The 21679-nt window shown below is 46.6% G+C and overlaps 7 protein-coding genes across 7 annotated transcripts; 2 read left to right on the top strand and 5 right to left on the bottom strand.

Moving 5' to 3' along the window:
* Nucleotides 1-2148: 2148 nt before the first annotated feature.
* I302_104567 (uncharacterized protein) lies at nucleotides 2149-3527 on the bottom strand (the record flags this gene model as incomplete). Its single annotated transcript, XM_019189922.1, has 3 exons — nucleotides 2149-3007; nucleotides 3076-3430; nucleotides 3500-3527. 3 exons carry the CDS (start codon nucleotides 3525-3527, stop codon nucleotides 2149-2151), a joined length of 1242 nt encoding a protein of 413 aa, XP_019049484.1.
* Nucleotides 3528-3975: 448 nt separating this feature from the next.
* Nucleotides 3976-5256, top strand: I302_104566 (ribosome biogenesis protein NSA2; the record flags this gene model as incomplete). The annotated part of the gene is made up of 9 exons (XM_019189921.1): nucleotides 3976-4028; nucleotides 4117-4336; nucleotides 4404-4616; nucleotides 4679-4702; nucleotides 4753-4780; nucleotides 4843-4920; nucleotides 4983-5066; nucleotides 5124-5150; nucleotides 5219-5256. The coding sequence occupies 9 exons, from the start codon at nucleotides 3976-3978 to the stop codon at nucleotides 5254-5256; spliced, it is 765 nt and encodes a 254-aa protein (XP_019049483.1).
* A 290-nt stretch (nucleotides 5257-5546) lies between these two features.
* On the top strand, nucleotides 5547-9889 carry I302_104565 (uncharacterized protein; the record flags this gene model as incomplete). The annotated part of the gene is made up of 13 exons (XM_019189920.1): nucleotides 5547-6125; nucleotides 6191-6293; nucleotides 6355-6452; nucleotides 6519-7236; nucleotides 7292-7363; nucleotides 7419-7464; nucleotides 7520-8245; nucleotides 8299-8388; nucleotides 8448-8731; nucleotides 8790-8857; nucleotides 8923-9416; nucleotides 9471-9589; nucleotides 9657-9889. The coding sequence occupies 13 exons, from the start codon at nucleotides 5547-5549 to the stop codon at nucleotides 9887-9889; spliced, it is 3630 nt and encodes a 1209-aa protein (XP_019049482.1).
* Nucleotides 9890-10171: 282 nt separating this feature from the next.
* On the bottom strand, nucleotides 10172-11916 carry I302_104564 (uncharacterized protein; the record flags this gene model as incomplete). Its single annotated transcript, XM_019189919.1, has 7 exons — nucleotides 10172-10367; nucleotides 10458-10654; nucleotides 10741-11000; nucleotides 11069-11181; nucleotides 11246-11456; nucleotides 11513-11684; nucleotides 11758-11916. 7 exons carry the CDS (start codon nucleotides 11914-11916, stop codon nucleotides 10172-10174), a joined length of 1308 nt encoding a protein of 435 aa, XP_019049481.1.
* Nucleotides 11917-13093: 1177 nt separating this feature from the next.
* I302_104563 (uncharacterized protein) lies at nucleotides 13094-13647 on the bottom strand (the record flags this gene model as incomplete). The annotated part of the gene is made up of 2 exons (XM_019189918.1): nucleotides 13094-13484; nucleotides 13595-13647. 2 exons carry the CDS (start codon nucleotides 13645-13647, stop codon nucleotides 13094-13096), a joined length of 444 nt encoding a protein of 147 aa, XP_019049480.1.
* Nucleotides 13648-15732: 2085 nt separating this feature from the next.
* I302_104562 (leucine-tRNA ligase) lies at nucleotides 15733-19809 on the bottom strand (the record flags this gene model as incomplete). The annotated part of the gene is made up of 10 exons (XM_019189916.1): nucleotides 15733-15975; nucleotides 16080-16638; nucleotides 16691-16867; nucleotides 16924-17541; nucleotides 17599-18068; nucleotides 18123-18381; nucleotides 18433-18718; nucleotides 18847-19198; nucleotides 19329-19658; nucleotides 19753-19809. The coding sequence occupies 10 exons, from the start codon at nucleotides 19807-19809 to the stop codon at nucleotides 15733-15735; spliced, it is 3351 nt and encodes a 1116-aa protein (XP_019049478.1).
* Nucleotides 19810-20278: 469 nt separating this feature from the next.
* On the bottom strand, nucleotides 20279-21596 carry I302_104561 (uncharacterized protein; the record flags this gene model as incomplete). Its single annotated transcript, XM_019189915.1, has 7 exons — nucleotides 20279-20375; nucleotides 20433-20524; nucleotides 20580-20648; nucleotides 20714-20799; nucleotides 20859-20985; nucleotides 21057-21251; nucleotides 21327-21596. The coding sequence occupies 7 exons, from the start codon at nucleotides 21594-21596 to the stop codon at nucleotides 20279-20281; spliced, it is 936 nt and encodes a 311-aa protein (XP_019049477.1).
* Nucleotides 21597-21679: the final 83 nt, after the last annotated feature.

Here is a 21679-nt window from a genome sequence, read left to right as displayed (position 1 = left end):
CCACCAGGTCCACCTCCCCAGTTCCACTTCCGCACCTCCTCCTTCGTTCTTCCACCACGCCCGCTTCCACGAACACCAAGACCATAACGAAAAGAACACCTTTACTCACATTTGTTTTGTGTAAGGATGTAAGGAGAGTGATAGAGGTAAGACTCTTTTTAGAAGGTGAAGAAGAGAAAGAAAGAAAAGAGAGAGGAAAGGGGGAACGAAACGGTAATGGATTGTGGAGTATATGTTCTCTCTGGGTATCATTCAATTTTTGGGATAAAATAATTTAATAGCTTATTATTTTGGGATAAAATCTTTTCGTTTAGCCTAGTCTACGTACCCAAAACGCCGTTAGAACTTGTCCGAAGGTGGCGCGAGGTTCTATGGGAACGAGGTCTATGACATCCTAATTGTTTATAACAAATTCCGTTTCCCTGGGGAATTACGATCTTCCCTAAGGTTTCTAGGTCTTTCCTAATGAACGAGGTCAAAGCACCGCTCAAACTCTAGTGAAAATGTGTCCCTGATACCTTTGAACCTGAGCTCTGGACTCCAAAATGCTCTTGGACCTCCACCGAACCTGTCCAACGACGTGGAAGGGCCTCACGACGTTTGGGTACTCCCCACTATTCATGTTACAAGGTTCAACATCCCCAGATCAAGGTATCATGGTCCTTGTTCACCCTAGACGGGATTTGCATAAGCTTGTATAACCAGATCTAGGCCTAGAAGACGAGGAAGACGAAAAAATTGTGTTTCGTTGACGGAGACACCAAATTCATTCCATACAAGGAACGAGTCGAGCATGCATCGTGAAAAAAGTCATTGTCAATATAGAATGTAGTGGCGAATCGGTCTATCCGTTTTGTTCATCCACCTTTGGATGAAGGAAAGGTCGTTTCTCAGAGTGGGGATGATGGTGGTCGTGGTTGTGTGCGCTGCGAACGAGGTCATGCCACTTTATTCTCCGTAATCGCCGGATCCGGATAAACATTAGATTGATTGATCTGATCTGTGTGTAGACGATCGATCAACGTTTCATCAACGAGTAAATACCTTTGGACGTGATCCGTGTTGCCGGTTTAAGCATCATCAACCCTTTCTTGGATCCTTTGGGTTGCATGCATCTTGCCGAGATGACCGAAAGTGGCAATGTGGTTTGATAAATGCATTGGTTGGATGCATATGAGATAATGTGGCATCATCTCATGCATGCTGCAGTGGCTATTCACACCAGGTGAGTCGGTTGCATAGCTACACTGAACTGATGGTACAAGGCCAGACAAGAGGTTAATGGGAGCCGACGCCATCTTATGCTGCAATGTTGAGATTGATTCAATTGTAGAGAATTGTACAGCATATTTTGATTCGAGAAGACTTGTATCAGCAAAGTGAAGGACCAACATCCTCCGAATCCAACCGTTGTCTGACCCTCACAATTCAACAGTCGGCATCATGTACTCAGAGCTGTACTGTCAACCTTCCGCCTGATCCTGATCAAATAATGGTCTCAGAGATATCGATCCGGATCAGATGCGCCAAGCAGATTCACAATGGTGCAATCAGTTCACAGACCTCGATGCGCTCATCTGCGAAGTGCAAGATCCAAAATCATTCAATTTACAGCGGAGTATCGTTGCCTCAACGAGATTTTCCCATCATTCATGAAACTCGTTGTACTAAGACCCTTTGCCAATCTGTTGATGATCTTGCCAGAGGTCAATTGATAAGGATCGCCAGAAGTCTCTTTCTCACATAGCTTGAGGATGGTACCGAGGATTCAGATCCCGTAGAGACTGATCGTTATCGAGTACATTGATTGCGACTACTGTGATACGATACACGGATACTTGGAAGTTTCAAGCAGACAGGATGGCATCTTCATGGTATGATGAGACCGCGCAGACTTGTCAGATGAATTACGTTTAAGATTGCTTTCACTCTGTTTGAATTCGTCAGATATGTTGGATACGATGTAGTATATAACAGATGCATAGATTTCTGAACCCAAAACCACCCTCCATAGGAAAGTATCTACACAGCAGAGCAGAATGATTATTGGAACAACATGATTGAATGGAATGATATGGAATGATTAGTGAAAGCAGCTCTAAATGGAAAATGGGTTCGCACAAGAAATTAGATCTTTGATTAGCGGCACTAAGATGAACTTTTCTCCTTCTTTTCCTTCTCCTCCTTCTTCTCGGCCTTGTCCTTGTCCTTCTTATCTTTCTTCTCTTTCTTAGTTACCGCATCTTCCACCTCGTCATCCCGCTTCCGTTTCTTCTCCTTACCCTTACCCTTCTCTACCTCCACTTTCTCAGCCTTTTTCTCCTCCTTCCTACGTTTCTTCTCCTCCTTCTCCCTTCTTTTCTTCTCCTTATCATTCTCACCAGCATGTTCAAATTCGTGCAAATGCTCAGCAGCAACATGTATCGGGTCTTCTCCTTCTCCTGTTCCCGCTATCGGCGTTGAAGTACCAGATTTATCTTTCTTCGATTTCTTATCCTTCTTATCCTTCTTGTTTTTCTTCTCCTTTTCCTGCGATCGAGGCTGGTCCTCATCAACAGGTCCAGAGGAAGGATCGAACTCCACTTCCTTCTCCTCAAATTGCATCTTCTCACCCTCCCATGCTGTTCCTCCAACCGGTTTACTAGACGACGAAGCATTATTGGACAGATGTTCAAGACTGCTCGAAGGTAAATCATCGATCTTTACTTCCCCTCCTGAAGGACCAGCAGCAGCCTGACGAGCGGCCATTTTCTCTCGCATCTTCTGGCGGAAGTAGTCTGATACGGATAAAGTGGATTTCGTTACTGTTTCATCGGCTGTTCGTTCGTCCGTGGTATCGCCTGATTCGGGATTAGGTGTCGACATAGAAGGCTGAGGGGTAGACGGAGCTGAGGATGAGGGAGATGAAGTTGAGGGCAATGATGAGACAGGTACACCCAATATTTCAGCTAAGGCTGCTGGCGATTGAGATGCCATCCGTTTGGAATTCAGATGTCTCTGCCTTGACCTATCACAACCAAATCAGCTAGATCCTTCAATGGTAAATCATGTAGCCGAATGGAGAGCTGAACTCACGCAATCCTATTCCTAATCACCTTATTCTCCTCCTGGGCAGGCGCAGGTGCAGCCTCGGGTCCAGGCGAGGGAGAAGGAGAAGCACTAGCCGCAGCTATTCTCTTCAATACATCCTCTAATCCCCTTCCAGCCTGACCCGCTCCAGCAGCCATATCTGACCCATCCTTCCTTGCCCGGTCCATACCTATACCTCCGTTATCGGATTTCCTAATCACCGCGATATGGTTGGGATTCCCATCTCCCGATGCACCCAAGCCTCCGGTCGAGTCCCATCCTAACGCCGTCATGTGTTTGTAGGAGAATCGGGACTTGTCGTCTGACCATGTTAGATTACGGGGATCCAGACCGATTTTCTCTGCGGGGTCAATGACTGTCAGTGGAATGTTGCTGGTGTATCCGATATTGAGGAGGGACATACACTCACGCTTCACTTTACGCTCTGATAGACCCATCTTGAGGTGCTCTTCGTCTAGGAATATGAGTAAAATGCAAGGTCGGTTTGATGATAGTAGAATAAAAGTTTACAGTGGAACCCAATATCCCACCATACAAATCTCACACGCGGGTAGGAACTGAAATTTTGAAAAAATCAGAAAAACAGTGAATTCACCCTCACTCCCTCCACTTGGTGGTGCTTGGCCACCGTACATTCATATATCTTCATCATCTTGCATTCATCCATCTAGTTGTTGTCCTTATACATATACATCTTACTCTATAATACGCAGACACACAAGAAGATAAGACAATATGGTACGTATCTTGATCTGCACTAGGGAGAACGATTATAGCTGACCGATGTCATTTCCCCCCTAGCCTCAAGTCAGTTATCTCCTGCTCTCACGTGTACACCTCCACGGAAGATCCAACTGACCCTACGATCATTCGCAGAACGAATATATGGAAGAGCACCGTAAGCGACATGGTCGTCGAATGGATTACGAGGAGAGGAAGTGGGTGTTCTTTCTCCCTTCCATCTTAACCTATCCTCCAAACTACCTCATGGGCATGATGGATTTTACTGACTCCGAATCACTATAGACGAAAGAGAACAGCAAGAGAAGCGCACAAAGCATCTGCGGATGCTCAGAAGATCTTCGGTCATAAAGCCAAGCTGCATCATGCTAAGCGACATGCAGAGAAGGTACAGATGAAGAAGACCCTCAAAGCGCATGATGAGAGGAACGTTAAACAGAAAGATGATGGTGCGGTTAAGGAGGGGGCTTTACCTACTTATCTTTTGGATAGGGAGGGTCAAAAGGTCAGCTTTGATGAGATTTACCGACTCTAAGGAATCAAACACGCTGATGATCAAGTGTTATGAATAGGACGCAAAAGCACTCTCAACAGCAGTGAAAGATCGACGAAAGGATCGGGCCGCCAAATACTCTGTACCATTACCCAAAGTACGAGGAATTGCCGAAGAAGAGATGTTCAAAGTTATCAAGACCGGTAAACACAAGGGAAAGAGTTGGAAGAGAATGGTCAACAAGGCTACATTCGTTGGAGAGGGATTTACGAGGAAACCTGTCAAGCTTGAGGTGAGCTGTCACCCACTCCGCAATTTCTTTATAGTCAGCTGACGGATTGCGATGATTTATAGCGATTCATCCGACCTATGGGTTTGGTGAGTATTTGATGTGACTTTATGGATTACCCATACTGACTCTTTTATAGCGTATGACCAAAGCGAATGTAACTCATCGTGAGTATTCTATGCTTTCTCGTCATGAGACCATTATACTATACTAACACATCAACTCCTAGCCGAACTCAAAACAACCTTCCAACTCCCCATCTTAGGCGTGAAGAAGAACCCTCAATCACCATTATACACATCTCTCGGTAAGTCAGGTTTCTTTGTCGTACCCCAGTTCCGGTTACAACGTTAACCTGGTGTATCATAGGTGTCCTCACAAAAGGTACAATCCTCGAAGTCAACGTCAGTGAATTGGGTATGGTAACTACCGGAGGAAAGGTGGTATGGTCCAGTGAGCTGCTTCGCCCGAGTAAATGAACTTCGCGTAGCTGACAATGTCTGGTTTCAGAATACGCTCAAATCACCAACAATCCAGGTTAGTTTGTTTATTCGTTCCGGTGTAATTTGAAAGATTAAGCTGACTTCTTCTTCTTCTGTTTTCAGAGAACGACGGATGTATCAACTCTGTCCTACTCGTCTAGATTATCAGGTCTACATGCATAGAGGGAGGAGTGAGAGTGTTTTCCGACTGTAAATTGTACAATATAATATACATATATACCCCATGATCATGTACCATCTTTCTGCCTCTGCCTACTATATAAAAATTTGATTCCGTCGTTGTTGTGCTTTGATCCAAAGTGGAGGACGTTCTCGTTCTCTGCGCACCCCGTTCATATGTTCATGCTTTGCATCTCAATCTCGTTTCTGATTCTCTTCAACTCACTAGAACGCTACCAACTCTGTATGTCCACAGAGGATCGTGTGCGAGATGACCTCCACTCCGAGCTTCTCCTCTTTCCCCGACTTCTCATCTGGGAACGAAGCTGGTCCTTCCCGTACTACCGCTTCGGCATCTGTACCTAGCTTTGGGTCTTTTCCAAGATTGGAAGCGCCAAAGAGGTCGAAGCGGAGATCACGCTCAAGATCGGACGATGAGAGGAGATACGAGCGGAGAGATAGAAGTGATGACGGAGCTAGGGATAACAAGAGGGAGAGGGAGAGAGATTCGAGGAAAGGGAGGGATAGAGATAGGTCGGATCGACATAAGCGAGATAGAGAGGATGAGAGGGGTGGGGTGAGGGAGAAGGAACGGCGGAAGGTTAGGTCAAGGAGTAGGGAGAGGAATGGGCATAAATACCGGCATAGTGATAGGGATAGATCAGCGGAGACGAGGTATAAGGAGGAGAAACGTAGGAAGGAGCGAGAGAAAGCTATGGAGTTGATACGAGGGGATAATATGGAAACACTGAGGTCGGACAAGAGAAAGGAGGAGAAGCTGGCTGCCAAAGAGGAAGGGCTTGCATGGTATGAGAGTGTGGGGAAAGTGAAGGTGGAAGAGATTGATGCGGTAAGTATACTCATGGTTCAGCTTGGCTCTTCAGACTAAAGTTGACGTGGCTGACAAATGAACAGACTCCTTCGACGGGCTTCTTCTCTGATATTGTGGGCGATAGAGACGCTGTGAGATATGGCAGTACTTCGTCTACTAGTACTCCGAGGTATCACAGAGAAGGTAGTGAGTGATGTCATACCCTTTAATGATCTAGTATCCTTGTAAGCTAATCCAGCATTAATAGGAAACCGGATCCTAGGCTTGAATGAAGGACTTCGTATATTATATTCGAGAGATAGGACGGAAAAGGGAGTAGAGGTAGCTCCCATGGGCAGACTTTATGTATGTTCAGCTTCTATAATTGACCACTGATGAGGTAAAAGGTTAGCTGACTTTCTATCCTACCAGATCCAACGGTACAATTCCCGCCAGACTCAATCAGCAGCATCACAACACCTTCACCGTGTCCTCCTCCTTCCGTCGGACGATCAACCTGCATTCGACCCATCTGAATCGTACGTTGATTTCGGTCTTCGCTCTGCCCGTCGAGCGGATGATACACCCACCTACCGAGATATACACCAGCCTGAAGAACAGGAGGACTACGAGCTGGAAGCTATACAAGCTGCGATTGGTTCATACTCAACACTGGAGGAGGAAGTACGCAAAGAGACAATCGAGACTGAGCAGTACCTCAAATCGCATCCAAGGGATATAGACAGATGGATCATGTATTCTCAACTCCACCTTAGATTATCGCCTGACCTCACAGCCAAATCCGAGCTATCTCAGATATCGACAAAAACACGAGCGGAAGCAGAAGTGACTTTGTCAATCTTATCAAGAGCATTAGATGCGGAAGAAAACAATTTCAACTCTACCAAATTACACCTGGCATACCTCAAAGCAGCAGAGCAATTCTGGCCTAACGAGAAGGTGACGAATCGATGGAAGAATGTCTTGAGAGAATTGAGCGAAAAGATTGATCAAGTGGATATGATGGATCTTTGGTTGGGTTATATCACCTGGAGGGAAGGGAATGGATTTGGGAAAGGAGATGGAGGAGTAGACGAAGTGGTTGATGTATATGAGGAATGTATCGGAAGGCTCAAAGAGAATTATCAAGGTGAGTTCAGCTGGCGAATAGGTGTCGAACCATGCAAGCTGATGTGTGTGATCAGGTGATACGCAGGCAATGGAGGAGAATTTGGTGTATCTCTTTCTGAGAGCATGCTTGTTTTTGAAACAAGCTGGTGAGCTTCCCTTATCTTCTCTTCGAAATGGAATATCAGCTCATGAGAAGTATAGGTTATTCCGAAAGATCCTTGGCGATGTTTCAAGCAATCATGGAGATGTGAGTGGCGGATCAACTAATTAGCGACGTTATGCTAAATCATGACTTGCGATAGAACTTTCTTCAAACCTGCTCAACTACATGGCGCATATGTCCATTCATCCCTGAGTACATCGTTTGATAAGGTGCTCAATGCATTCGAAGAATTCTGGGACACCGAAGCGGCCCGTATTGGCGAATCTGGTTCAAAAGGGTGGAGGAATATTTCAACTTTCTCACCTTCTCAAAATAGAGATGCGGTACCACAAAAGCACACCTCGGAAGATCCCTTCGAAAAATGGTTAGAAGCTGAAACCCACGCGGAATCGACTTACTCTCTGCCCGGTCGAGCGACCGATCTCAACGAGGAGGTCGAAGATGATCCTTATCATACGGTCCTTTTCAGCGATATCCGACCATTCTTATTCACCGTCACCTCTCCTGAAGTTCGGCTACAGCTCATCTACGCGTTCCTCACCTTCCTCGGATTACCCTTCAGCCCTCCTGACGTACCATCTTCGTCACCCGCTTCGAATGACCCGCATCTTCATTGGACGCTTGCGTATAATCAAGCTAAACGGAATACATTCTGGCCAGCTCGTCAGAGCACGAAGCGATTACCTTGGCAGACCGTCGGTGGAGAACCGATGGATCCTGAACGAACGAGAGGACTGGACAATCCATTTGCTAGTCCTGTTAAGTGCTGGATGCAGGATAGGAACACCATGCTGGGAAGGAAGGGAAGTTGGTTCAATGATTTGGACGCTATAGATATAGCGACATTAGACATTGATGTGGTCAGGTGAATTTGTTTTCCACATGGATGAAACGAACATCGCTGACGGAAGAATTCAGAAACGTCTTCAGTATCCTTCGACCACTTGTTCCTGATCCAGCTTTTACTCTCGCTTCTTTCGCATTTGAATCTGCCGTATCTGTGAAAGGGTGAGCTTTCAGGTACACCCCGAAGGCATGGGCGGAACAAGCTGACGTTCATGTTTCAGAGCAATCAAATTTGCGAAATCCATCTTAGCTTCTGATCGAGACAACCTCCTTTTATGGGATGGATATGCTCGCTTAGAGAGACAAAGAGGGAATATCGCAGCAGCGAGGACTGTCTATATCACTGCTCTTCAGGCTGCCATCAGTGCTCGGGCAAATGGAGTGGTATCTGAGGATGAAGTAGACTTATGGGCGGGATGGGCCGAGATGGAGTTTGAGAATGCGGAAGAAGCTAGAGCATTGGAAGTCGTTGTGCTAGCGGCTGGGGTGGGACAGGCCTTTCTTCGTGAGCTAAGTCGAAACCGTCGATCGCCAGAGCTAGCTGACAAATCCTTCGCGCACAGAGGAGTTCTTGAACACGGTCCGACCACCTCAAACACCTACGTCGATTTCCATGCTCAAATCAAGACAGGTAAGCTGATTGAGTCATAATAGGGGAAAGTCCGTCACCCTCAGCTGAGCTGACAACCCTTCTAGTTCTACAAACATCTACGACCATCCTATTCTCCAAGTCAACTTGTTCTGAAATCCCTCTTTCACTATTTGACCGATGGTATTGAATCCGCTCGATCATTCCTACTCAACCAACTTACCTCAGTTCCACCTTCGTGTGGTGAAGCAGAACAGACCCTTCAGCTACTCACAAAGATACTTCATCTTCATTCCGATCGACACTCTGCTCCTGCCTCCTTGTCAAGGGATACGCTCGAACTTGCTCTTGCGTCTTTCCCCAACAACACATCCTTCCTCTCACTGTACCTGTATGGTGAATTGGGAGGAAGAGTGTACGGCCGAGTACAGCGACTCATTGCTGGACTGACCTCGCATCAAGCGATTAACGGAGGACTGGTCGTCCACCTCTGGGCAATCTGGGCAGAAGCCGTTTCTTCGCATAGGACGTTCTGGGATGAATGTGGTACTGGTGCGGAGAGGGTTAGATTGGCTTTGGACAAGGGTATCAGCTCGTCTACGTAAGTCGATCTTGTTGTATTGAGCCCATAGATCATTTGCTTACGATACAACAGTGGGAAATACTGCGCCGCACTCTGGATGCTATACATCGAGTTTGAGTGTTTGATGGGAAGACATCAAACTGCCAAACAACTATGTTATCGAGCTGTAGCCTCTTTAGGAGGGTGTAAGCGTGAGTCGCCCTTGCGTACCCATTTAATTATGCAAGGAACGTGATCTAATCTGACAATCGCTTCTAGCTCTATACCTCTTACCATTTTCATCATCCCTTCGACCTCACTACACCTCGCGAGAACTGAAAGATTGGTCAGAACTTATGATGGAACGTGGAATTAGATTACGAATACCTTTCGAAAGGTATTTCGATACTCAGGAGGATGAGGGTAGATTGCTGGAGTTGCCAGAAGATGACGAACTGCAGGAGGACGAACTGGGTTTCTTGAGGGAGAGGGAGGTGGCTAAACCGTATTGACATCTCAAACCCCAACTAATGTATGTATGCATTTACCTTTTGTCTCGATTGATGCTTACATGGTACACCAATAATAAGACTCAGTGAAGAAGGGGTAAGGGATATGCATCTCAGCAGGTGCCAATACGCTATACTCGTGTCGTCTGATCTATAAATTGAATAAGTGTCTATGCTATTAAAAATGTCCAGTACATTTTGAACCGTTCGTCCGTCCGTTATGTCCGTTTTACATCATCCGTCTACTTTCTATGCTCTATTTTCTACTTCTACTGGAAGATGGAACTAACCACAAAGAGATTGATAAGAGTATTTGTGGTCTGTAGGGTTAGAGGGGATGTATCCGTTCTGGACACCAGATTGGTACGACCAGTCAGCGGCTGACTCGGTCTTCCAGGTCCAGTGGAACCATCCTTGGCCGTTGTTCTCGTAGGTTTGGACTTGGACGTCGTAGAATTTACGAAGGAATTCTTTGTATTCGCTATTAACGGGGTGTATCAGTGATCTGATTCATCTGGCTCATATTGGTATGTGATATGAGGTAGCCGAGGGAAACGGAAGTAGTACTTACCTGGAATACTTTGATACGTCGTTGGACTTGTCATCGCATGAACCGACGTATGATGAACCGGAATAAGACCCATCGTATCTTGCTCCGATACCTCGACCGTTGAGATATTTGGCACAATCCGTACTGGCCAGGGACCATTCTCCAACTACGAGGGAAAGGGGCGATTGGGAATATCCGCTGGCTTTGTCACAGATGCCCTAAATAACATTCAAACTTAGCATTGATTGATACAGACTTTGCAGTACTGATGATATTGTAAGATGTGAAATGGGTAACTACTCACTCGAACATGTTGATCCCAGTTCCAGCTTACGAAATCGTCGTTGAACACCTGGTAGTTGTGCGTATCGATGAAAACAGACTCGTACTCTGGTTCAGTCATGTAATTTTGGTAAGTGCTCAGAGGTTGGAATCCATCGTGGATGACCAATACGAGACCGGATTTATCAGAGTTGCCGAATGGGTATCGAGCGGCTCCGTAGGCGTCTTTCCAGTATTGTCGGGTGGTTTGCAGGAGTTGGTCATTCATGTATGTGGCGGGTTCTAGTGACACACAAATAAGTCAATCAAGACATCTATACAAGACCATGGAACGATATAAGGGCACATACCGTTCAAGAGAGCGAGCATGGTGACGACACCGAAGTATGAGGGATCAGAGTATTTCTTTGATAGCGTACCGATGACATTCTTGGTTCGAACGACGTTGTTATTGTCGGTAGCCCTGAATGAAATAGAGCTTAGTTTTTCCATTGTCTACAACATTCTATGCGCTGAAGCGAACCTACCAGTTGGCACTACCCCGATGACCACTATTGTCATAACCATTCTGCGAAGCAGGAGCACCATGCAGATCAACCATAACCTTGATACCGTGTTTACCTGCCCATCCAATAGCTTTATCGAGGAATTCAGCCTGACCTTGGATGTACGGTTCACCGCCTGATACGTCGTATGCCCAGTATCCGATGGGTATTCGGACATGATTCAAACCGGCCGCTATATAAGTTGCACGCCATCAGTGGACGGCCATATATGGGAGAAGAGGAACGTACCAGCGATCTGAGCGAAATCATCCTCCGTGATCCAACTATCCCAATGCTTCTTCAATGCTGCTTGGGCCACACCTCGATCCTGGTATTGTGAGAAAGTATACTCATCTACAATATCGTTGTTGCCGGTGTTCTCGAACAATGACGGAGTGATGAATGGTTCAAGTACAAGCCACTATACCACGTTCACGCGAATAAGTTTCGAGCGTAATGATCAAAGGAATATCAGATAAAGAATTTTAACTCACACCACCGATGTTGACACCTCTGACCTTCTCCTGACCGTAGTGCCAACCGGTATTGACACTTCTTCCTGCTAGAGACCGGGTAAGGTTGGCAGGAGCGGGAGCGGCTTGAGCTCGAGTACCGAGTATGAGCGAGGAAACCAATGCTGAGAGGAGTAACATATCTACAGCGAGACTATAATGAGTGTTGTGATCTGAGTAGAATTAAGACGTTCAGGTGATGGGGTGGGGGGTGGGATTAAATAGGATGTTATGGATTCAGGATGAAGTGAGATGAGATGGGAGTGGGAATGGGAAAGTCGCTATTGCCTTGAAGTGACTACGCCTCTTTATACCTGACTGACTGCTAGGGTAAGCTATGACGATTTAAGTGACTACCGTCTCAACAAGATGTTTCAAGGTACAAAGGAGGTATATGGTGATGTTGCCGATCAACCTTTATGTCGGCGAGACGTATAACAGCTTTTAAGATAATGGATATTGTAGCTCCTATATATGTTGAAAGGTTTGAGACGGCTTGGTATTCCCAGTCCTGGTCGATTTGTTTACTCACCAAGAACCCAAGGACAATGTCGATAATGGATATATGCCTTTGAGTGAACGTGTGCCAAGGCTGTAAACAGACGTGGGATGCCTAGCTTCATACCCATTGTTGAGCTTGAGGACCTAGCAGTCATCGCAAGGCCATCTCAGGATCCGACCATCACCATAACCATAACCGCACTTGTCGATCCGCTGAGTAGGGCTGGGGCTGGACATGGTGGGGTTTCGAACCGGACTACGAGGACAAGGACCAAGCATCTCGACTTATTACATCACATCTGATTGTTGACTGCGAGAGTAAGAGATTTCATTTCGCTGTTATAGACTGATTCTTTGTTATCGTCACCTCTTACATTTAGCGTGTTATCTTATTGTCTGTTACGCCCGTTTTCACCGGTTTCAGGGTTTTGATGGTGTGTTTTGCATCCGCGCTAACCAAAGTGTCGCGGCAAGGGTGTTGACGTGATACTTAGGGAAGGGCGCAGATAGAGGAAACATTGTATGCATATACCCTATAAAACCGAGGTCGATTCCCATACACAGCTTCACGTCTATTTGCGGATCTCTCGCCAGTATCGACCCCAAATCAGCAAGCTCAAACTTGTATCCTGCTGCCAGGCCTCGCCGTCTTGCATTGTGAGAGCTTAGGCCAGCCGAGAGTCTACTACACAAGCCAATCAGCGTCCGTTATGGAGAAGGAGCTCATTGAATGGTTCGCGCATAATTTGCATGTGTCTATCTAGATGTTCAAAATCCAACCGCGTAACCCTTTCGCATGAACGTTGCCCGAGCTGCATCATGCTTGATCGTTGCCATTCTGAGTGTTAGTGTTAGTATCAGCAGGTTCCCTCAGGAACTTTCCGGGAATTCGATCATCATTCACAGGCTGAAAGCTCATGTCAACCGACAATAATTTGGCATCGGAAGAGCTTGATGGCTCCTGCCAAGCAGCCGTTTGTGTTTCCGTCACCGTGGCTTCTCGTGTGACCGTCCTTGTCGTTTCTCGTGTAACCGTAACTGTCGTGATTGGGTTCTCACAACTTGACGCTACGCTCTCCAGGCCCCGTTCGGAGTCTTGGGCTTGAGCAGCGGGTGGCGCATTTCGGTACTTATATACGAGACAGCCCTCTAATGCAATACTGAAGCCCGCAGCAGCAGTAATTGCTTTGCCGGTCGTACTACTGAGACTATATTGATGGGGTCTTAGCTTTTATCAAAGTCCATGGATATGATTTATGCAGTCCGATGCGTAGTGGAGTTGCCTTTGACCGGCGAAGCACGTTTCGATGTGACTTACAATCCTCCGCCAGATCGATGTGAAAATCTTCCTGCTCTTTCTTCGTCAGACATATTGACTTTGAGTATAAGTTATGTATCGCGGCTCAGTGGTGGCAGTCCAAATGAAAATGTTCAAATGATCTATAGCAAGCTGATATCTGCACGTCCAACAAGGGTGTCCTATATAGCTGAATTATAAGGGGCGGGCTTCCAGTATGACGATGAGGGGTGGTCCAGCTTTTAGAGGAAGGATCCTTTGTTTCGCGTCATTGTTGTCTTCGTATGAGCCTCATCTGAGCGCATTGTTGGCGTCGTAAGAGCCTGTCAGAATTTTCTTCGAGTGTACTTGTACGAACCGATTCTATAGGTATGTACGAAACCTGTAGTATAATGGACAAGCATAATTGTGATGACCAACTTTCTGCCTGCGGTCCATCCTCTGATACTAACTTATCTGTGTTGGCATTCTAGCATAATCTGTGGCGTTATTGCATCCCGAAAGTATCATGGACAGCGTAAGGCCCATACATTGTGTAGCAGCGGGGCATGACAATATGCGTGGAATACAGCTCCAGCATTCTACTAAAGATGCATAACTTCATGCACGACTTGTCAAGACAATTACATGAGGTCTTTGCGTTCTGTGAAGAACAGCCTGCGGACCTGATATATACACCTCTTGAGACAAGACCTCTGTGTCGGTGGGCGAGCGAGGTGGGTAGCCATAGTTGGGGACCTTCCTTTCGTGGGAGGGTTTCTTTTCGTTTGACATTCACTGTGCTTCTGAAAGGATTAGGAGGGGTGAAACAAGCACGGCATTGTATGACATCAGAATGGACGAGCTCTTTTGAGAATCGGTTTGAATAGTTTGAACAAGGCTTGCCTGCGTGATATATATGTGTCCATTGGCGAGTATGCTGAAAACGGAACAAATACACAATCGCGGGAACGTATATCTGCATAGATCATAAGCCAGCCATGAACAAAACCCCCTAATGATCATAATCGGAATCTCCGAACTTCATATGCCGCACTATGATTCCCGACGGCCAATGAACCCACCTCGTTCAATTGGGATGGGTGCTGTTCTGAGCATATGACTCGGATCTGAACTTTTCCGGGATGTTATACTCGTTGATCTCGGAGTCTTGTTCGCGAGGTACTCCCTGTACGTACAACGACCCCGCTCCCGCGTGTGATCCATCTTCATTCGTAGGCGTTACATAGGTAGAGTCATGTTGCTGGTTATATTGGTCCTGCTCTGCGGATTGAGCACCCCAAGTGGCTCCGTCTTTTTGGGCACCACCGAGGGAGGCGACATCGCTTTGAGTTTGGGGAGCCGGCCCAAAATGTCAGATCTGACTTATACCTCGTGGGAAGCCGTGTTCTGCGACACTGCTGCTGACGCCTGATAGTCCCCCCTTGCATTCATATTGCATGGTGGGTGCGCTCACCAGAGCACCGGCGGTCACACCGAACATCACATATCCTGCGCAGCTGATGAGACGAGTGTGTCAGCAAAGCAAAAAAACAGTAAGTATTCCTACAGTATCTCCAACTTTCCTAGCCATGAGGATGGCCACATTTTGACGTGGGTCGGACTGACTCACCTTCGGCTACTGTCCTTTTTAGACGAGGTTTGGGACATGACGAGAATTGGTATACCAGTTGATATGGTGTAGAGGGGTTGGACAATTATCTTTTTCGTGTTGCGTTGAATGAGTTGATGTGGTGAACGATGCAGAATATCGGTATCGCGAGTAACCTATATATACATAAGTAAGTACCGAGATGAAACCCTACCTCATGATTTTTGCTCTTCCCACTTTCTGCTCATCCATTATAAGAAGTATGCGTCAGCGAGGTCATCCATTTTTCCCATAGGAGCGCCAAGCCCAAAGGATCCAAGCCTGTCCCTCGTCACTGGTCATATTTCACACACAAAGGTTCCGGGGTGGGCAGTTCTTCCGTCGACTACGGAGGGTTTTCTCCTTGCAAACACCAGGACTCACACAATACAACGACAGATCGACTTTTGCAGCTCGAACAAGATGACACGTCCCGATTCCCCTAATTCTTCATCTCCAGAAACACAACCATGATTCGAGCAAGTATATATGCATATCCTATCTATATATCTTACGTATATATATTTATCTATTCATTCCAGAATTGCGACTCGGGAATACCAGGCTGCGACCCCTCGATCTTCGCCTGATCGTAATTCTCCTTTCCAGGTTCCTTGGCCAGGATCTCCTGCGCCTCAGTAACGGAAATCACATCGACCAGAGTGAATTTGGCAGAAGATTTGATATACGGTACGAGGATTTTGATCGTGTGCAGCTCGTCGAATGGGAGGGCTCGGTCGAACGCTGCTGGACCTTCTGTGAGGAGTTTTCGCTGTATCATCGAGACCGTGACATCACAGAAACAATCAGCCTTCCTTTCTTACAACATACATCCCGCTCTGGGAAGCAAACGTATGAAGGAGAAATTTTACCCACCTTCATCGTCTGAGCAAAAGGCATAACCTTCTTATCCTTCAACAAGCCCGATTCCTGCAATCCACTCTTCAATTTCGCATCATCGACCTCCTTGCCATCGTAAGCACCCTTAACCAACTCAATAGCCTTCTCCTGCCATTCTGGGAACTTCGACGCCACATAGATTCTAGTCTGTTTAGGCTTTGTCGAATCATACGTAGTGGTAGACTTCCCTTTACCCTTCTTCTTGCCCAGGGTAGCCTCGGCGGCTCGGAGCTTATCTACAACTCCTCGCATGTATTCCATCTGTTCCAATAAACCCTTATCGACCGGTCCAGAGATCTGAGGGAATTGGGCAGATTGGATATTCGATGATTCGCCCAAGACATTCTTCCAGATATGTTCAGAGTAATGAGGAGTGAATGGAGCGATAAGGAGAGTGTTATTCCTTATCCACTGGAAGACCAGATCCCTGTGCATCCCCTGTCCACCATTGGCGGGATCAGAGATCAATCTGTACCAGTTTCGAGAGTTTTCGAAATCGTATAATCCCGCTTTGAGAGCTGATTTGAATTCCATCCTGTGGAAAAAGTATCAGCATACCACCTGTGCCAGTAAGGGTGCTAACTTACTGATCGAAGAATTTGTAAGTTTGCTCAATCAACGAATCCATCTCAGTCTGGAATCCTCGGTCGAACTCGTTGAGTTCACCCGTTCGGAGAGTCGATTCGATCGATTTCATCTCCTCGGCCCAGAGACAGGCAGTATGCAGTCGAAGAATAGCAGCGTTGGCAACGGTTTCCTCGAAGCTAGGGGAGGGGTATGTCAGCTGATGTTAGGTGTACTTCGCACACTTCACACTCACTTGGCATCGGTGATATCGTCACCGGCATCAGCGAGGGTCAATCTCGCAGCGTCCGCACCGTACTTCTTAGTAGCTTCCTTCATGGTCAAGAAGTTTCCAGTTGATTTCGACATCTTTTTACCGTTCAACATCAAGTGACCATTGGTTCTGACCGCTCGGGGCCAGTGTTTCTCGGGGAACAGCGCAGCATGGATGTAGATCCAGAACGTCAAATGGTTTGGAATGAGATCCTTTCCTGAGGATCTAATGTCGAGCGGGTAGAAATAGGAGAAATGATATTTGAGCTGAGCAGCCTTTTCAGCTTCCACAGGTGAGTTGGCAGGTAATTCCCCAGACCCAAGAACGTAGTCCCAAACTTCGTCGGTCATTTGTTCAGGTTTGATACCCAATGGACCAGGGTTTTTGCCGAACATATCATCGTGGAGTAAGTTGGCGACGGTGTAGTAGGACATGTAGATGGTAGAGTCCGAAAGAGATTCGACGAGCCATACGGGATCCCAAGGGAGTTTTGAACCCAGACCGTAAGATCGAGCACAAGCCCATTTGTTCAGCCAGTTGAGAACCGCTTCGAAACCGTTTCTAGTCTCGGTTTGGTAAGTGTTCATTTGGCCGAGGAGTCTACAGTAACAACGAGATCAGCATAAGCTTTTGTTTTAAACGTAGGGATCCACTCACTTGAAAGCAGAAGATTTCCAACTGTCCTCTCCATAGTCGAGGTACCATTGGTCTACCAAAGCGACCACACAGACATCTGCTGATCGAGAGATAACTTCGCTCTCAGGCTCAGCATAAGGAGTGGCCAGACCAGCGTCAATCATCTGCTGCCTAACTTTAGGTTTGGCGTCTACTACTGGTTCACCCTTGAAGTCACCAATCACCATAACACCATTGTAGAAACCTTCCTTGTAAGTGAGGTCCTTGGCTTCGGCGAGTTTCTCCTTGTCTCTCTGAGATTGGATCTTGAGTTCGTTACAGAGGAATTCAGCGGCCATGTCTCCGTACTTGGGGGTCTTGAGCACAGGGATAGGGTCGATAGCTGCCCATTCAGGTTTGATCTTGTACATCTCTGCTTTCTTCCTGAGATCCATGAGGGTTCGGTAGTCGTCTGGCGAGTCGGATGGAACGGAAGTTACAACACCGGTACCCTGTATACTCTCATCAGCTTGGGTATTTACGCCAAAATATGTGTGCCAGCTCACCTTGGTAGCGAGAACACCTTCCATGGGAAGAACGTAGACTTCCTTAGCTACACCGAAAGGTGGTGAAACCTTTGTACCGAGCAACTCTGATCCAACAACATCGGCAACTTTCGCAACTCGTCCACTTTCACCTTCGAAGATACCTTGGAAAGCCATGTTCCTAGCTGCTCGTTCGGTGATCAGGAAAAGCTCGTTGTGGGCAGATTCGAAAAGACCATATTTGAGGTTGGGTCCGACGAAACAGTTGGTTTGACCGTACCTGTCCTTGACCATCAGCTGGGAATTTACATGAAGATTGCAGCTAACTCACATAGTCTCAGGTCTGAGAGTAGCAGCGACCATCCATACTTTCTTTCCACCCACAGCTTGCTTTACCTCACTGCTTACTTCAGGTCCCCACTCGAGGACTTCCATCTTTACAGCGGTGTATTCCTGAGGGTTGACGGCTTCTCCGGATTGACGATCATGGTCCATACATGGTTGACCGTCTTTAGGCGAGTAGATGGTGTATCGTTTACCGAACTTGACTTTACCTTGTTGGTAAAGTTTGTTCATCTGCCATCGGACGAAAGAGTCGTAGTATGGGTTTGCGTCGGCTGCAAACAGAGCGGGCGGGCGAATTAGCTCCCATGATCGTGCCCGCAGTTACGATGTACGTATCCGACGACATAATTGGCAATCATTGCCTTGAAATATTTGGTCGAAGAGAGAGAATTGAACTCACTAGTCAAGAACTGTCTCCTCCAATCCACCCTCGCTCCCAACCCAGTCAAATCCTGCTTAGCAATAGGAGGGAAATAGTTCAACCAGTAGTAAGGATCCGCAAACTTCTTCAATTCGTCTCTGGGCACACCAATCAATTCTAAGATCTGGAACTGATATGTCAATCCGGTAGATTTGGCGTTGAGTTTTCCCTTTTTACCTTTAGATGGATCGGTAGATTCGAGAGATTTGGCAGGGAGGGCGGTTGTGGTGGGGACTGGGAGGGCGGAGGAATCTTCCTCGTCGTCTTCTTTGTAGCCTGAGAAATCTTCGCCGAAGAGTTCCATCTCTCTTATCAGTTTGTCTGATGCGGCCTACATGTGTCCTAGCGCATCAGCTACGTACCCTTCTCATATGCCTATACTGAGAACGAGATAGAACCCGCGAAATATGTTTACAGTGGAAATTGCTAGAGAGCGGAAGGTAGACAGAGCAATGACCCACCTTGATAGGCATACCAGTCGCATGATACCCAACAGGGAACAACACCTTCTTCCCCCTCATCCTCTCAAACCCAGCTGCAAACTCGATCTTACTAATCGTGAACGCATGACCCAAGTGGAGAGAACCGTTCATATACGCATAAGGGAATGTTCCGAACCATTTGGGGTATTGTTTCTGCAATTCTTCCATTGATTGACCGCTTTCGAAGAAATCTTGATAGGATTTGACTCCTTCTGGAAGAGGGGGTGGGTTGGTTTCGAACGATTGGGAGGTGGACCATGATTTCTGAGCAGGCGATTCGAGAGCTATGAGGTAGTCTCTTTTGTCGGTCTGTCGTTTAACCATAAAGTATTAGCAGGGCTCGTTTAGACATGAAGGGAGGACAAGCTAATATCTGGTTTGATATGCTATGTAATAAACTCACCTTCTCCATAACCACAACTGAGCCAGCTTTGGCATCCTGGTTGATCGTCGCTGCCATATTGCGTCTTTGAGTAAAACCTATGGAAGAAACCTGGGGTATAGTTCTAATCGAATTGACAAGACCAAAAGCGTTCGGTAGGTTGATCCGAAAGCGTGAAATCTTGCTTGCTTTTTTGGCTTGAACGACAAGTGACGAGACGAGAGAGCAGGGCAAGATGAGTTTGCTCTTGATCTCTTCTCGCTTTTGAGGGTACGAGTGGGGTGATGTAGAAGATATGAGAGAATGTATATGGTAATATTTATTTTGTTGTTGCGAGTCACGATAATTCAGAAAAAAGGAGATGAGAGGATGGGATGTCCAAGCGGAGGTTTCGAATGGATGATAACCAAGATGACCGAGCATGACGTGGCATTGTGTAACTCGTGATCCATCACTCTTTCTGCTTTTGAATCATCATACTATGCATAGATGTATGGGATGAAGACCATGAGGATATGTATGATGACCAAGAACATTATGCATGGTCTTACAGTAGCTTCTTCCCAGGCTGCTTGAGTATCTTCACACCCGATCTACCCATATAACTGAACCCACTCCATATCGTGGTACCGGCTACCGTCCACCTGGTATATCTCATATCAGCTTCCATCACACGAATTCCGTAACTTTAGCTGACTCACTGTAAAGCCTGTAATGGTCCTGCTATCGAGTAACCAAGTAATGGAGAGACCGTAGTCAAACCCATAAGCAAGAGCTGAAGAGCTGTGTTGATCTGTAATCAATGTTAGCCGACTGCTTCAGTCTCACTTGAGTCCATCTTAGCTCACCTTGCTGATTTGGGTGGGTTTCACTTCTGCAGACGGTATGGATACGTCAAAGTATCGTTTCAGTGTTCGCTGTACAGTAGTTCATCAGCTTGGACTAACTCTTCTATTCTCGCAACAGCTGAGATGCAACATACAGGTTTAGGCAAGGAGATAAACCTAAAGTAGAAAGCAGATAGGGATAATCCGAAATCCCTCCCGAAAATGAGGATGGCAAGTGGTACTATGATGGCACGCTATCAGCTTCTCATTACATTCGCAACAACCACGCAGCTGACGTACAAGGTAATAATCCCGACCAAGCTAATGTCCCCACCAGCGTAGTCATTAGAGCCTTGTCAGCCGCTGGATCAAGGATTGATCCCAAGACGGAACGTGAGTTATATCTCCTTGCTAACCATCCGTCAAGCTGTTTTCGGTATATTGTCAGCTGCGTTGATCTCGGTGACGAGGAGAAGAAGTGACAAGAAGCTGACATACCCAGTCTGATACACCACTAGCAAACAATATCCCCGTTGCCCAAGCGAAATCCCCCTGAACAATCGTATACCCCAAGAATGGACATGCGATTATTCTAGCCAATGTCAATGCGTTGGGGAGGGTATAGGGCGATTCGTGCAGTTCTCCTTCTTCAGACGCTGGTAAAGGAGGTATTGATGTGGCAGGTTTGGGTTCCTATGTAGAATCAATATCATCTATCAGTACCATGCCCAATTACGATAAACGAGGGAAGAGGATGGAGTTACGCACTATGGAAGAAGAAGCTGGGATAGAAGGCTTATCGCTCGGTACAGGTTTTTCACTGTAGTACCTTCTCGATGATGGCGATACCGACGCGTATGCTAAGATGGGTCTAGTAGGCATCTGCAAGCAGGTCCTTTTCGAGCTGGACAATTGCCTAGCAACATGATGACTCCGTATTCTGACTTGAACTATTTGCGATTGGAGTTGAAGGACAGTATGTCGATAGGGTATCTCCATAGATAGGAGTAAGCCCCTTGAGTGTATCGCTGGTGCCATTGTGAGTGTCGTGAGCTAATATGTCAGGTATGCAAATGAGGTAGGTAGAAGGAAGAGGTTTCATGAGATTCAAGGTGAAGGAA

The sequence above is a fragment of the Kwoniella bestiolae genome, chromosome 2 (assembly GCF_000512585.2).
Source record: "Kwoniella bestiolae CBS 10118 chromosome 2, complete sequence".
NCBI classification, from domain to species: domain Eukaryota; kingdom Fungi; phylum Basidiomycota; class Tremellomycetes; order Tremellales; family Cryptococcaceae; genus Kwoniella; species Kwoniella bestiolae.
This window is presented reverse-complemented; position numbering and strand designations above follow the sequence as displayed.